This window comes from Condylostylus longicornis, unplaced genomic scaffold, assembly GCF_029603195.1.
Source record: "Condylostylus longicornis isolate FDR11 unplaced genomic scaffold, ASM2960319v2 ptg000074l, whole genome shotgun sequence".
Lineage (NCBI taxonomy): Eukaryota > Metazoa > Arthropoda > Insecta > Diptera > Dolichopodidae > Condylostylus > Condylostylus longicornis.
The window spans coordinates 1759342-1776352 of NW_026578042.1; the positions used below are offsets into that span (position 1 = coordinate 1759342).

A 17011-nucleotide genomic window follows, 5' to 3' on the forward strand; every position below is an offset into this window, starting at 1 on the left:
TAATTATAGTGACTCTTAGGATTATAAAAAAAGAATTTGCGCGACTGAAAAAATAATTGAAATTATAGATTTTTTTTTTCGCATACTATCATAGTTTATAATTTATTTCTAATTTAGTTAAGATTTTAAATAAAACCATTGAAAATCAAAGTCACAATAGCAAAATATTTGAGTGCAAAAATGAACGGCAAATACCTTGAATTATTAAAAAAATTCATCACAAATCCAAAAACAAAAAAAAAAAATTAAAAACTAGTTTTGATTTAAAATCATTTTTTTTTTTTCATTTATTTATTTATTTGTTATAGTTTGCTATAGATTCATAAATTAATATAATTTATTTATTTTAAAAGGAAGTAATAAAAATTGACACCCAAAAAAATCAATTTAATAAGATGACAAAATTTAGAATCACTTAAAGCAACATACAATTCAAACTATTTTAGTTTCATAAATGATAATTGAAAATTTAAATATGAAATTATAAAATACATTTGTAATGATCGATTTGATTGGAATCTGAGTCTCCTACTGTAAGTAGGAGATTACCAAATTATTTAATTGATTTCTCAAATGATTTCAATTGTTAAGGTACTTTTACAAATAAGAATGCTTAACCCCCGTGTGCTCTTAATTTGTACTTACATTATTTTCTAAAGAATATACATTATTAATTTAATTGATTTTACGATAATGATATCGTATTAATTGAAAATGAGAATATTGCTAAGAAAATCATTTCGAAAATGTGAAAATTTATACAAAATTACAGAAATCTTTAAAAAGCGATCAAAATTGTTGTAGAATCTTTTCACAAAACTTAAAAAACGCTTATCATGTACAGAAGCTTGAAGTTGCAATTTTACAATTTTTAAGATAAACAAAAAATGTCTGCGATTTTCAATTATTTTACACTTACAAAAAAAAATTCATTTAGTTTTATGTCTAATATTTTTCCAAGTAACTAAATGAAACTCTTAAATTTTATGCAAATTTTCAAATTTTAATTTATAATCATTGCAGCGATGTAAAAACAAGGGAATTCGAAGCCTAAAATACGAATAATATTTGGCTCAAACTTTTTTGTAGAGAGTTAATTATTGGAATAACTGTAGTTATCGGTTAGTTAATAGTTGACTCTATAGCACAGCTGACAGAAATACATTCATAAGAGATCTTATTTACAAAAAAAAAAATAGGGCCCAGATTTTGATATTCTCGTTATAATAGTGCTCAATTGCAAAAATATTCTTTGCACAATAAATTTAAATAACTAAAAGAATTTATTTTACAATTGCATAATTTATAAAATTTTATTCTTATATAGTTTAAGTAAATATTTAAATTATAAATTCAAAATTTGTAATAATTTAAATGTAACCATTATGTACAGAACATAAAACATTAAAAAATTATGCACTTGTATAAGTAAAACTATCTAATTATCTATAACGGTAGTGTATAATAATATGTTTGTAATTAGGTACTCATATGTTTACTCCATTACTAAATATATACATATATTTTTTTTGTTGACATTGAATTTAATATTGGGTAATTTATAAAAAGCCAATAATCATTTACGTGTGTCACACGTACTCGCACATTTAACTGAAAATTAAAATTTTTTTTATAAGTTTCTATCTTTTACGGAACAAATTATTTTAAACCGCACTCACTCACACATTATATGTACAACCATATGCTTGAATAGAACATATAAATAAAAAAAAACCTTACGCATACCTCATTACATGAAGGACAACGAAAACTCATATTCAGTATTAATTATTAAATATCTAAAAATTATTACTAAAAAAAAACTGTAATGAAAACAATTTTGAGGTCATTAAAAAAATATCTTGTGATTCATCATTTTTTTTTAATTTGATATTTATTTGTAATTATTTTATTCACTAATAATAATTATTACTTTTTAAATATTATATTTTGTTTGTATTCTTGTATACACACTTTTAAAATATGAACACAAATATGATTTCCGAAAGAAACTTTAATTAGAAAATGCTGCGGGTAAGATTTTCAAATGTGAACCTTATAATTAACAATTTAAAATCTTGTTCTTAAACCTTTTAACCTGGGCCTGCACAGAATTGCACAAAGAACTTTTTACTTATTTTTATTCAATTAATCAAAAAAATTTGCAAAATTTCTGTTACACAAAGAGTCATGGCAATAATAAATTTCAATATTAGAAAAAAAATAAATTGCAAAAGTGGGTGTAATTGGGCCCTGATTGAATTTCTGATTCAATTCAAATTTGAAAACTAATTTCAAAAAATTCATTTCTGACATCCAATCTGATTGATTTTAAGAGGGAGCATTTCAATTGCAATGAAGTTTTTCATATTTAAAAAGATTCTTTAAATATTTTCACCTTATCAGAGATTAACACATTCATTAAACTTTATAAGGGGAAATCATTAAATTTAACAGTATTGTGGGACTTGTTTTATTTAATTAATAAAATCTAAATATTGAGAATAAATGACAAAATCATTGTAAAATTTCTTTGAGTGGATTAATTTTTTTAAGAGTTTTCAAATAAGAATAAAAAATATAAATAAAATTATTTGATTTCATCTTAGGGGTTACTCATCCCATCTCATCATAGCTCACTCAATTCAATAAGTTGATTATTTAATCACGTTATTTTATTTCCATATTTATGTATGTGTGTTTAATAACAAAAAATTACAAAACAGCGAAAAAAAATAAAAATTATAAAAAAAAAAATTTATCTGAAATAAACAATGAACCAAACATCATCATGAGTGTATGTTATCATTCATAGTTTAAAATCAGTTCTTAATTTACATTTCATATGTTCGGTTTCATATAAAATCTCGGATGGAAATAAAACAAAAAAACTACAAAAGTATTTAAATAATATTAAAACAAAAAAAAAAAGATTAATAAAGCAAAAACAAAATAGAAAAGGCAATGAATTCATTAATAATACTTTTACTTTCATTCTATTATTCATGCAAATTAATTCCAGTATTATCAAAACCAATAGACACAATAGAAGATATTACGGAAAAATCTACAATTATAGACAACAACAATAACAATAATGAAATTCTAAAGGATTTTATAGATTCATTAAAAGAAAATCTTAATACAAGTGTAAATCCTTGTGATAATTTTGCACAATACGCCTGCCATTCTATAAGAATTAAATTAGATATGGCACCTAGACCAGATCCAATTCAAGATATATTAGAAAAACATATTCTTAATTCAAGAAATTTAAGTAAAATTGAAAGAAAATTTAGAAATTATTTAGATTCATGTCAAAGAGCCGAAGATACACTATTTAATATATTTCAAAATGTTGATATATTACGAGCAACAGAAAATTGGCCAGTTGATAAAACAAAATTTAATTCAAATACCGTTATGGGATTATTAGGAAAAGTAACAGCAATACGAGGTATTGAAAATTTCATACAAATAAATGTAGATGATGAATTAAATTTAAATATAACTGTACCAAATAATTTACAATTTCCATTACCAATTGAAATAATGAATTTAATGAAATTACATGGTGCTATACCATTAAAAGCTGAAGAAGCTGTTGATGATATTAAAATTTTTATAAATAATTTAAGAATAATTTTAAATAAAAAGAGAATAACACCTGTTGAATGGGATTTAAAAGAAGTACCAGAAATAAATTGGATGACTTTCTTTTTTTCATTGCTACCAGAATGGGAATTAGATCAAATGAAAGATATTAAACGAGTTATGATTATAGATTCAAGAATTAAAGAAATTGCACAATTAATACAAGAAACAGAACCAAATGTATTAGCAAATTTTTTAATATTTAAAATTGTATCATTTTTAACGTTATCACAAGAAAATTGTCGCTTCTATTTGGGTTATTTCCGTCCATTATTATATGATAAAATATGGGCAGAATATTTAAATGAAAATGATGAAAATAATTTCTTAAATATCTTTAATATATTTGAAACAAGTTTTAATGAAACTTTTTTAAATAAATCAACAGCTGAAAATTCAATTAATAATGAAATAATAATAAAAAATTCACAACAACTTTTTAATAAAATTAACAAACAAAAAGATTTCTTTACGAATTATAAAAATGATTTTAAAAATTTTATAAATAAACTTAACTATAATTCAATTAATATTAGTACAGAAAATTATTATCAAAATATTTATAATATTGGAAAATATTTTTATACTGATTTTGAGGCATCAACAACTATTAGACAATCTGGTTTTAAAAATAAACTTTTTGATAATTTAGCAAATTTAGGTGGAGATTTTCAATATTCAATTGTTGATAATCATAATAAACCGATATGGGCATTTTTTAAAACTAAATCATTAGAATTATGGCAAGCTGCTTTTCAAGAAAATTTACAATTAATTAAGACAACTTCTGATGAAATAATGTTTTGTTTATCAGAACAAGGTAGTAATTCAACAAGCATTTTTGAAACATGGGATTATATTAATTTATATGCATCTATTAAATATAATTATAATAGTTTTATTAAATGGTTAAATAAATCAGAAAATATATTAAAAAATGATATTAATATGTTAAAAGAAATTAATTTAGATTTAAAGAAAGCACATTTTATTTCTTTAGCACAACAATTATGTACATTTGCATCACAAATCGATATATCCGATCAATTATATCAAATATTAAGAAATTTTAATGAATTTTCTACAACATTTAATTGTAATGATGATAGTTATATGAATGTAAAAGATAAATGTGATGTCACCATATAAATATAGAAAAAAAAAATGTAATAAAAAATGCTGATATTTAATTTTTTTTTTTAAATAAATCAAATCATTTAGCGAGCTTACTTTGATTTTTATCGGTAATGCAATAACATCTCGTTACCACATACAATTACAATTAACATACATTTCTAAAATATTAATTCATAATACGGCAAAATAAGAATTGAAAAATCCCCTTATCAGTTTTTCATAAAACATTCGTTTTCTTGGTGTTGAAATTTAACAGGAAAAGTAAAAAGATAGAGCTATTTTCTCAAATTAGAATGCTCTTATTTTTAATTCTTGCACTAACTTCTAATTTCATTAATAAAGAGTATTAAAAATGTTCAAATTATGTTCAAAGATTTACCCATTTTTAATTTTTTTAGTCTAACATATGAAATGAATAGAAAAACCTTACAGTTCTTCTTTTTAACATTTGGCTCCCCTTGGTAATTTGTATGTAGTTTTTAAATTAAATTTTAAGACTTATGTTTAAGCTAAACTTATAGTTCATTATAATCACATTCGTTTTATACTTCATTATTTATATATTTTCTAAAGGATTTTTTTATTTTTGTTATCCATGCCCGTAAGAAATGTTGTATTTGCAACTTTTAATAAAAATTTATGGACTAAAATTGTATACATTTAAAATTTAGATGCCATACAAAATCTTGAAAAAAAATTTTTTGTAGAAACAAAGATATTCCTGGAAAAATCGTTATTATATGTACATACATATTTCCAATTTTTAATGAATCACAATATTTGAGAATTGACTAGCATGGAATACTGGAAGGAAATCTAAGAATCAAGGAAGAAAAAATGTAAACCATAATACTATTCTTATCTATCTTGAATTTAATCGTATTTTGTTTATAAATTAAAAATATGTAAATAGGTATAAATTTTGGTAAAATCATAGTCAACTAAAACTAAAAAATTACATATTCATTAATAAGTATTATCCTAATATTTTCTAATGTAGTAACAAAAGGATGCTCAATTCTACTTTCTTATCGATCTCAAAATTTTGAGAAACTAGATATTTAAACGTTGCTAATATCCATTTTAATATACATGCTTACGATGTAATAAAAGTTAGGTACAAACTTTCTCAGATATTTTCTCAGAAAAAAAAAATGTTTATTCCTTATCTTGTTTAAATCGAATATGATTTTCCATAACGTAATTCGTAAAATAATTCATTGCCTCACATTGCCTTTTCTGTGACCATTGTCTCATCATTGAAGCAATAAAATTACTAAAATGATCAATATGATCTTTTTGTGCTTGAGTTTGATTTTTAATGGTGTCTAAACAATCACTTATTTGACGGTCTAAATGGTCATCATCAAATGCTTCAGAGAATTTACTTTTTTTAATAGTTATTTTATCATTACTATTTTTCTCGTCATATTTCCTTTTTGATCTTGACGTTGGAGGCGGTGGCACACTATCAAACTCAACAGTATTGCTATCACAAATTTTCTGGATTTTTTCATTTTCAACATCTTCATCATTTTGTTGTTCTGCTGAAGTTGTAACTACATAAAAATCATCACCATCTCGGTTATCGATAAAAACATCACCTCCATCATTAAGTGTTTCAAAAGTATCCTCAGTATCTATATCAAAGTGTGATGTCTGTGTATCTTCATCTTCATTTTTGACAAATTTAAATGATTGATTATCAAGATCTTTTGATTTACAGTGATCTTTCAAAAATAATAGTTTTTCAAAGTAAGGCCAATGAATTTCTATTTTACTTCCATTTGAAGCTTGTATTCTTTTATAATGTCTCTGAAACTGATCTCGTAATGTTCGCCATTTCTTCTTTAAAATATTAACTGTAAAAAATCCAAATAAATAAACAATTGCAATTCAAAAGTTTAAAAATCTTACCATCAACACAAATTTTTTTGCTAACATCCTCCCAAGCTGCTTCTTTTGCTCTCCAAGAGTTATTAAATTCTTCTGATATAAAATGACGAGAATAAATTTCAGGCCTCTGCTTTACCAATTTGATTAATGTAGAAAGATCAACAGACATTTTAGACGTAATTAAGTTTTGTAAAAATTTTATTTAATGGTCATTTAATAAAATTTAATCACAAAAAATGCATAATATGTAATTAAACTAAAGCTTGACAATATCAAAATTGTCAATACTTAATATTTGTTATGTTTTTTAATATTATTTGACGTTCCAATTTGCCGCGGCGAATTTCAAAAATTAACACATTGGCTCAATTGTTACTAACAAGCGCGTCAAGTGCATGAATATTATACTTTTGTATTTCACAAGACAAAACACAAAAAAATTTAAGTTAAATTTTAAAGATAAAAAGGCTTGAGATACAAATAACTGAATAATTTTTTTGATAACTCCAATATATATAAAATTAATACGAATTGTCAAAAAAATAAATAATAATTCTTGGTAAAAAAAAGTCGGTCGCGGTTATTTTTGCTAAGATAACTAATTAAAATGTGATAGAGTCTCATAAATGGCCTAATATTTTTTTTCAAACTGCTTAGCAAAATTGATATTTACCACAGAATTTACCATAATTTTTAAATTACTTGATTTCTGCTTATTCCCACTCATCATTTAATGATAATTTAGTTACGTACTAGATATTTAAAAATTTTCGACAAAAAGTATCAGAAATGGTAAAATTTCTGATCTTCATTCATTTTCTAAAATTTAAAAAAATACTATATATTTATTTTAATTACAAATTAAGACGGAATTATAAAAATTCTAAAAATATGTTCTTGAAAGAAAGTAAACTTTTATTGTATTACAAACTTGGTTTTACAGCAAAAATAACAAGTTTTCAGCATGTTTAGTCATTAATGGACGGCACGTCATACAAAAACCCGTTTATATGTATATGCCATTAGTTGACCGCTTGTCAACCATTTGAAAAGTGAAACAAAAATATAGTTTTAGTAAAAATAACTTGACATTACAAAAAATCTGTAAGCCATGATAAATTTTAATGCGAGTAGCTGTGTTAATTAACAAATTTCAATATTTTAAAGAGATAAATTAATACTACTACTAATAATAGTAGTTTAACAGAACTCTCTTAAATGCGACTATTAATTTTACAATAGTCTGTTTTTGTTATATATTATACTGTATGTGTTCTAATAATCAAATTTATGTAATACAAATAAGCAATTAAACTAATAAGAAAAACTAAAATTAAAACATAGCGTATAAAATTAAAACCAAGTGAATAGATTTATTTACATACAATATATTAATGCGAATGATTACAAATAAAATACGATATTTCTGGTAACACCGTTAATCTTAAATTTTTTTATTTTTAAAATAAAAACATTTTGTATTCGATTGTCAAAAATAGTTCTTCTTCGTTTGCCTTTGGTGATACAGGTAATATTTTTGACTTTTTACGGTTGGTTAAATTAATTTTTAATTTTTGATTTCTTTTTCTTATTCTACTTTACGTTTTCCCCCAAATTATAATTCATAATTTATAAATTTGAAGAAGCCGGTTTTATTGCGAAAATTTTGATTTGCTTACGTGTAGTAGAAACACAGATAGAAAAGGTAAGAAAAATTTATGAAAATAAATTAAATGTGATAGAAATAAGTAACATAAGTGTTATACTTGCTATTTTGCTTTGAATTATTCAAATAAGAATTAAATTATCTTTATATTTTAAATAACTTTTAAGTAGCGCTACTTAAAAGTTAAAATAAAGTTGCTTGTTAGGTTGAATGGACTTAGTTGCAATAAATAGTAGATATAAAAAAAAAAAAAAAAATATTTTAAATAAAAAAAACAATCATGAATAATGGAATAAGTCAAGAGGTTAAAATTCTATACTCACATAAACCAATGTTACAAACTAATGATCCATTTCATTATTTTAATAATGTGAAAGACAAGAAACGCCCAAAATTCAAGTTTCAAAGTACAACTTACATTTTTGGATTTAAACTTTAATCGAAACTTTTACTTAATTTAAATTTTAATTTAAAATTGAGACGCATTATTTGCATTCATGTTTATATATTAAATAAGATTGAATAAGTACATTCTAAGTGCTAAATACTTGTAGACTGTATGCATGTATTCCATTTTAAATTTGAATATGTATTGCGATTAGGTAGGTAATGAATTTTAAAATTAATAATTCTTTAAAAATCTGAATTTATACATTTAGTTGGTATGAATTGATCATTATTTCATCTTCAACCAATTGTAAATTTTCGTGACGCTAGAGATATTTAACATTAAATCTATGAAGTTGCGATCGACTTAAATTTGAATGTTTATTGTAAAATTATTATGTAATTAAATAAAAGCTTTTTTAAAATTACGATAAGAAATGAAAACTTATCATGCCCACATATAAGTTATCTGTAAAGGTGCGAAAATTAACGTTTGCTAGGTGTTTGCATTATGTACATTAAGAATAGTAATAGATATTTGTAATAAACGAGTAAGTGTAAGTAATATCTACTTAGTTGATTTGTTGTTTAAGATAAATTATATTTACTTTTGGTCGAATAATAATGATTTTTAAACTAAAGTCATATTTACATGTAGACTTCAAAATATCTTAAAAGCAAGCAATACTTCAAATAATAAAATAATATATAAAAATATGTACATATGTACAGATATTTAATTTTTCTCACATAATTAATGTCTTTTTTATCTTTTAGATGGCACAAAAAATTAAAGTTGGACCCGTTGTTGACATACTTGGTGATGAAATGACCAGAATAATATGGGATTCAATTAAAGAAAAATTGATTTTACCGTTCTTGGACATTGAATTGCACACTTATGATTTGGGAATAGAAAATCGTGATGCTACTGAAGATCAAGTTACAGTCGACTGTGCTAACGCTATTAAAAAATACAATGTAGGTATTAAATGCGCTACAATAACACCAGACGAAGCACGCGTTGAAGAATTCAAATTGAAAAAAATGTGGAAATCACCAAACGGAACAATACGTAATATTTTAGGTGGAACGGTTTTCCGTGAGGCTATAATTTGCAAAAACATTCCTAGATTAGTTTCTTGTTGGCAAAAACCAATTATTATTGGTCGTCATGCACATGCCGATCAATATAAGGCAACTGATTTTGTTGTACCAGGTGCCGGAGCTTTAACGCTTACTTTTACACCAGCGAATGGTGGAGAAGAAATAAAACATGTTGTAAATGACTTTAAAGGTGCTGGTGTTGCTCTTGGCATGTTCAACACTGATAGTTCTATACGTGATTTTGCTCACAGTTCATTTAAATATGCCTTAAGCAAAAACTATCCATTATATTTAAGCACTAAGAATACTATACTTAAAAAATATGACGGTCGTTTTAAAGATATTTTCCAAGAAATTTATGAAAAAGAATACAAATCACAGTTTGAAGCTCAAAAAATTTGGTATGAACACCGTTTAATCGATGATATGGTTGCCCAAGCAATGAAATCAGATGGTGGTTTTGTTTGGGCTTGTAAAAATTATGATGGTGATGTTCAATCAGATTCTGTAGCTCAAGGATTCGGTTCATTAGGTCTGATGACATCAGTTTTGATTTGCCCCGATGGCAAAACAGTTGAAGCAGAAGCAGCCCACGGTACGGTTACCAGACATTACAGAATGTACCAGCAAGGCAAAGAAACCTCAACCAATCCCATTGCTTCGATATTCGCATGGACACAAGGCTTATTACATCGGGCAAAATTAGACAACAACGAAGATTTGAAACACTTTTCAAATACTTTAGAACGTGTTTGTATTGAAACTATTGAGTCTGGTAAAATGACAAAGGATTTGGCTATTTGCATTAAGGGAATGAGTAATGTTCAAAGAAGCGATTACTTAGAAACATTTGAATTCATGAATGCATTAGCATCTAATTTAGAAAAAGCATTGAAAAAATGACTCACATGTTCCAGAGTGTCACATTTATGATATTGCATCAATTTCCTCTTGGAATTTTCATATAATTTTTTTTTTAGAAATTTCTGGGCGCTTAATTATTTATAAAGGCGGTAATTGAATAAGTTATAAAAACGTATATTGTTAACTTTTTATATCACATGCAATTGCAATAAAATAACATTTAAAAAATATTTAATTTTTTAATTAATTTATTCCCCTAGTTAAAAAATACGATTTTTTATTCAATTAATTTATTAGTTTCAAAGAACAATTTTTTTTTAAAAATTCTTATTAAAAAAATTTATGTTAGTCAATTTTTATATAAAAAGAAAATTCGTGGCTTAAACTTTTATTTCCTTGACATAGGCAATAAGTTAAAATATCGCGGAGTTTCTTAGAACAATATCTTCATAAAAAACTTTACAATTCATTTTTATATTTAGTTTAGCACACAGTAAAAATATTCCTGACAGTTTTCGATGAATTGAATAAATTTCTTCTGGTGGAGGGCAGAGTCTATGGGCAACCATTGTGGGTACTAATTGTGCAATTTTTTCAGTAGTTTTTTGTCTTCCAAAATCAAATTCACCATCAAATCGGAAGATTTCTCCCAATATCATAACAGCGTCGGTATGAGCTTCTTCCATCTGTTTTGTTTCATAACCAGTTAAAAATCCCATTTCTCTTGATATATTTAAAACTTTTGATCGATCATCATTTGCAGCTGCAATTATAATTTCACGATATTTTTCTATAAAATCTTTTGAATAGAATCTTGTTGACCCAAAATCAATTAACATTAAAGTTTTTGAGTTTTGATCATATAAAAAGTTTGACCAATTGGGATCAGTTTGCATACACAATAGCTGAAATAATTCACGAAGGCAAAGTTTTAAAACAGATTGACCTATAAACAATCTATGTTGGTAGCTCATATCAAAACATTTGTCTAACGGAACTCCAGCGACAAACTCTGTTGTCAATATATATTTTGTAGATAGCGGTTTTATAACTTTCGGTACATAATATTCTTTATACGGCTCAATCATTTCCTTGAACTTTTCTGTGTATTCGGATTCCCTTGTGTAATCAACTTCCCAGTTAAGCTCTCTTTTAGCCACTCTTACAACATTGTCTATGAAAAATCCCTTTGGAAAGATATCCCATACTTTCATCATCGATACTAAATTGTCGATATCGCTTTCAATACTTTGAGCAACTCCAGGATATTGTACTTTAACTGCAACAACAGTTCCATCTCTTAAAATTCCTTTATGAACTTGGCCGATACTAGCCGCTGCAAATGGTTTTTCTTCAAAATTATCGAAATTTTCTCTCCAATCGACGCCTAATTCATTGCTTATTGTTTTACTTACTTGCCAGTCTGGCATATAATCTGCAGCCTGCCTGACACGTTCAAAAGCTTTAACTATTTGGGGTGAAACTATATTTGTATCTTGTATACTTAATATTTGTCCCAATTTCAAGGCTGCTCCACGAACTTTACACAAAGTATCAACAATTCTTTCCGTATTTGCTGGACTAAAGAACGCTTCCTTTACATTACTGGAACCACCTAAACCAACAGCATTTTTGGCTAATTCATTAACTGTGCCAAATCCTAAACTGGCAAATAAAGCACCAAAAGAAGCAAATCTTGCTAATCTTGTAGATGGAACTTTCCGTTGTTTTGCGATAGTTGTTAAATCTGCAACTTTTTGTGGCTCTTCAGAATTAGGTATGTTGGATTCTTTATCGTCTTTAAATTTTCCTGTTATGGCAGACATTATATTTTCTACTTGTTTTTCATCTTCTCGAAAAATATTTGCATCTGGTTTTTGCAAATTTATCTGCTGTGGAGTTTGATTCAAAGTTTTATAACTAGGCTCAGTTTTTTCTACAGTATTTCGATTCTCCACCAACTTTGTTTGTTGAGTATTTACTCTTAAATTTATTTGACGATCTCTACCATGTTTTGCTAAAATTTGTTCTAATTCTTTAAGAGTTATCGACGATACATCAATATTTTCCGGTAATTCATTTTTAATATTTGCTTGATCGTTCATTTTAATATTATTTCCTTTAACAGCAGATTCTGAATTATTATAATTGAAATTAGTATTAATTTTAATGTTCATCAGTTGTCTAAGGCCTTCAGTAACAACATATGTTCTTTCTGCAGCTTCCTTAATTAATCCTTGCACCTTTTTCGTTTCTCCTTTGGGATTTGACGTCCAAGGTTCTGTTAAATTTTTTGATAAATTTATATTATTTTCAATTATTTCTTTTGCACTTGAATTTGCCCATTTATGTTTGATGACTAATTCATTTTCTTTTAACCCAGCGCCTACAACTTTTTGAATACCTCGTAATACACCTAAAATTTCTTGAACACGCAACATCTGTACTGTTCTAATACTCGTTTTTTGTTTACAATTTACCTTTATATTAATAAGGAGTTGTATATGATTTATTCGAAAAGTAAATAAAAAAGCATTATCAGTCAAGAATATTTTAAAGAAAAACTCATTTAATACTTACAAAGCAAAATCTGTAATTAATTTCATCATAATGCGATAGACATTAACACCAACACACACTGATATTTAATTTGCCTACCATATGGTAATCAGTGGTCGTATTAAACTGCAACAAATTACCTAAAATTACTGAAATTCCCAAAATCATATGTTGTTTATTTACTTTAGAACTCAAACCAGATAAATTAAATTTTCTCACTTCCCAGAATTCTATGGAATCAAAAACAAATATAACGCCACCTTGTGTAAAAACTACATTTCATTTTAGAATATCTTTCAGTTAATGATTACAGCGACTCTATATTCAACAATAATAATTATTCTGACATGAATGTCACTTTGATTTGCTTCTATGAGAAGAAAAAATAAGCAAAAAGTAAACATTAGTTTTTAATTTTCTAATATTTTTTTCTTATTTATAAATTTAAAACAAATTTTAAGCCAAAATAATGGTAGAAAATATGTGTAGAGCTTGCTTACTCTCTGAAGATAATGAAATTTCATTTCAAAATATGAGGATACCATTTATGGATCAGGATAGTTCAACCATAGGGATTATTTTTAGTAGAATCAGTACAGTAAGACATGATCCAAACGATGGACTGCCGCAAAAAATTTGTCAAAAATGTCTTGAACAGCTATCTTCTAGTTATGAATTTCAAAAGAAATGCATTCAATCTGATATAGAACTTAGGAATTTAATAGGAAATGTTCCTGAGTATGCTGCAACTAAAAACATTAAAATAGACAAAGGAATTAAAATTGAAACGGGAGAATCGGAATTAGAAGCAGAAATTGATGATTGGTTTGTTTATAGTGATGAAGAAAAACCGACACACGTATTTGATTGTTTAGCTGAATCAATTAACAGCATAGAAGATCCTCCCATTGAAGGGTAAAAAATTTAAACAGATAATTTAATGCAAAACTAATTTTTATAATTTTAGACCAAATCCAAAAAATAAAAGAAAAAGTCGATATAAATGTGAAGTTTGTAATAAAGTTTTCGACAGAAATTCTAGTTTTACTCGTCATTTGAAATCTCATAAGCCAGGAGAGATTTTTGACTTTGAATGCGAAATTTGTAATTGCAAGTTTACAAAGGAAAAAAATCTTTCAAAACATTTAAAAGAAAAGCATACAGATTCCACTGAAGGATGTTTTCCTTGTCCACATTGTCCACGAAAATTTTTAAAAAAAGCTTCAAGGTCGGCTCATATGCAATGTCATAAAATTGGATCTAGTTTTAATATTGGAAAATTTGATGTGGAAGAAGAACAAGAGATAGAGGCGGAAGAAGTTAAACTCTTTGGAGTTGACGTAAAACCATTAGAAATACCTAATTTGCATAACCTGGAAGATCATCAAATCGAAAACAGCATAAAAAATATCAAAATGGAGAACACTAATGATCCAGCGTTTTTGATTTTCAGAAAAGAAGGGACAAATTATGACGATAGCGATGAAGTTGAATTGTAAATATGTTGCTGATATTAGAAAAAATAACATAAAATTTAAATTTAGTATATTTTAAAGGAAATTACAAATTATTATTGTGTATATTTTAGACCAAACCCCAAAAATAGGAGAAAAGCGATTCATGAGTGCGAAGTTTGTGAAAAAAAGTTCGACAGAAAATATCGATTACAAAGGCATTTAAATATTCATAATCCAGAAGGTCGTCCGTTTGAGTGTCCAGTTTGTACGAATTCTTATGTGCATCAAATTATTAACTCTTAATTAAAATTTTATTCATTTCGTAGGCAAATGGCGTTTTGCATCAGAACAAAATTTAACAAGACATGCAATTATGCATACAGCAGTTGCCGATTGTATTAAGCTAAATGATGAGAAACCCAAAATTTATCGATGTTTATACTGTCCTAGGAAATTCGCAAAAAAAGAATCGTTAGCATCACATATGAGAGTACATAAAGCGAATATGCCTCCACAAGAGGCACAAGAAAAAAATTTCAAATGTCAGTTTTGTCCAAAAGCTTTTTACAAAATTACTTCTTTGACCAGACACTTATATACTCATGATGATGAAAAAGATTTTAAGTGCAATTTATGTGATAAAAGTTTTTCCCTTCGAGGACAGTTGGTAGATCATATGAATTGGCACAAAGGAATTAAACCATTTCGCTGCAGCATTTGCCCAAAATGTATTAGAAACTCAAAAACTTAATTAAAATCTAAATTAATTTGATGTTTTTTTTTTTGAAATAGCATTTAATCAGTCTTGTACATTAAAAGATCATATGCGGACGCATAGTGGTGAAAAACCTTTTCTATGTTCAGAGTGTGGCAAAGGATTTAATAACTCTTCTAATTTGAGGCAACATACATTAAGACATTCAGGTGATAGACCTTTTAAATGCGCTGAATGTCCCAGCAGTTTCACTTCTAAAGGTATTTGTGTGTATTCGTAATGTATTCTAATTTTTAAAAAATGTGTTAAAATTTAAGGGGGCTTAAAATCCCATATGAGTACTCATACAAAACTTAAACCTCATGTTTGCGACACTTGCGGGTAAAATACATAAACATAAATAACAATTTTAACTAGATAGAATAAAATACATTTCTTTAAGGTCTGCCTTTACAAAGCGATACAGTTTGAAGAAACATAAACGTATTCATACCGGAGAAAAGCCGTATGAATGTTCAACATGCCATATGAGGTATATTGGTGGTATATTAGGGGTAGTAAACCTCAATTTTCGAAAATTTATAATTATGAAATTTTTATCTAATACGTTAATTTTGATTTTTATATTTTTATATAACTTGTCTTACCATTAATGTATAAAGTAAATTTTAACTGTTATATTCGTCTTTAAGGTTCACTTCGTCTAATCACTTGAAACGACATATAAGAACTCACACTGGTGAAAAACCGTATGCTTGTAAATATTGCGAGCGGGCTTTTGCTCAAAGTAATTTTGTTATATTTTCATTGAAACTTAAAGGATACTAAATGTTTTGTTTTGTTTTAGGTAATGATCTCGTTAAACATTTAAAATCTCATTTGGGTGATAAAATTTACAAATGTGATAGATGTGGGCAGTCCTTTAGATTACATACTGAACTTCGCGATCATCTATATCAACATTATCGCGAAGAAAAGCAGCTTCAACAGCAGTTGCTTGTCGTACAAGAATTAAAGAATCAAGAAATGAAAGTTTCAATAAATTCTGATATCAATATAGTTAGCAATACTAATATTAATATAGTTAATAATGCTGATAACAACATAGTTAGTAATACTAATATTAGTATAGTTAATAATGCTGATAACAACATAGTTAGTAATACTAATACCAACATAATTGTTAATACTGATAACAACATAGTTAATAATATTGATAACAACATCGTTAGTAATGTCGATAACAACATCGTTAGTAATGTTGATAACAACATCATTAGTAGTGCTGATACCAATATAGTTACTAATCTAGATAATAAAACTATAGTATTAAAGTCTGAAATCCCAGAATCTGCAATATATCCAATGGAGTTGCAGTATCAATGTTCAAATTGCGATTCAATTTTTCCTACTCCAGAAATTTTACACGTACATCAGATTAATGAACATAAAATTGATAACTAGAATTAAAATTGCATATAAGGATTTAAAAACCAGTTTTTTTTTTTTTTAATCTAGGAAAACTGATAAATTTACAAGTTAAAGGAATAAAAATTTATTTAATGTAAA

The 17011-nt window shown here is 26.2% G+C and overlaps 4 protein-coding genes across 4 annotated transcripts; 2 read left to right on the top strand and 2 right to left on the bottom strand.

The window, feature by feature from the left end:
* Positions 1-5715: 5715 nt before the first annotated feature.
* On the bottom strand, positions 5716-6949 carry LOC129612537 (uncharacterized). Its single transcript, XM_055526188.1, has 2 exons — positions 6709-6949; positions 5716-6653 (listed from the first exon to the last, which is right to left on the bottom strand). Exons 1-2 carry the CDS (start codon positions 6854-6856, stop codon positions 5950-5952), a joined length of 852 nt encoding a protein of 283 aa, XP_055382163.1. The 5' UTR covers positions 6857-6949; the 3' UTR covers positions 5716-5949.
* A 1225-nt stretch (positions 6950-8174) lies between these two features.
* On the top strand, positions 8175-10900 carry LOC129612510 (isocitrate dehydrogenase [NADP] cytoplasmic). Its single transcript, XM_055526152.1, has 3 exons — positions 8175-8215; positions 8331-8392; positions 9518-10900. The coding sequence occupies exon 3, from the start codon at positions 9518-9520 to the stop codon at positions 10748-10750; it is 1233 nt and encodes a 410-aa protein (XP_055382127.1). The 5' UTR covers positions 8175-8215; positions 8331-8392; the 3' UTR covers positions 10751-10900.
* Positions 10901-10963: 63 nt separating this feature from the next.
* LOC129612509 (atypical kinase COQ8B, mitochondrial) lies at positions 10964-13441 on the bottom strand. Its single transcript, XM_055526151.1, has 2 exons — positions 13292-13441; positions 10964-13191 (listed from the first exon to the last, which is right to left on the bottom strand). Exon 2 carries the CDS (start codon positions 13150-13152, stop codon positions 11125-11127), a length of 2028 nt encoding a protein of 675 aa, XP_055382126.1. The 5' UTR covers positions 13153-13191; positions 13292-13441; the 3' UTR covers positions 10964-11124.
* Positions 13442-13679: 238 nt separating this feature from the next.
* On the top strand, positions 13680-17011 carry LOC129612511 (zinc finger protein 665-like). Its single transcript, XM_055526154.1, has 9 exons — positions 13680-14185; positions 14238-14765; positions 14859-14992; positions 15054-15455; positions 15520-15702; positions 15760-15823; positions 15885-15974; positions 16135-16229; positions 16290-17011. The coding sequence occupies exons 1-9, from the start codon at positions 13740-13742 to the stop codon at positions 16904-16906; spliced, it is 2559 nt and encodes an 852-aa protein (XP_055382129.1). The 5' UTR covers positions 13680-13739; the 3' UTR covers positions 16907-17011.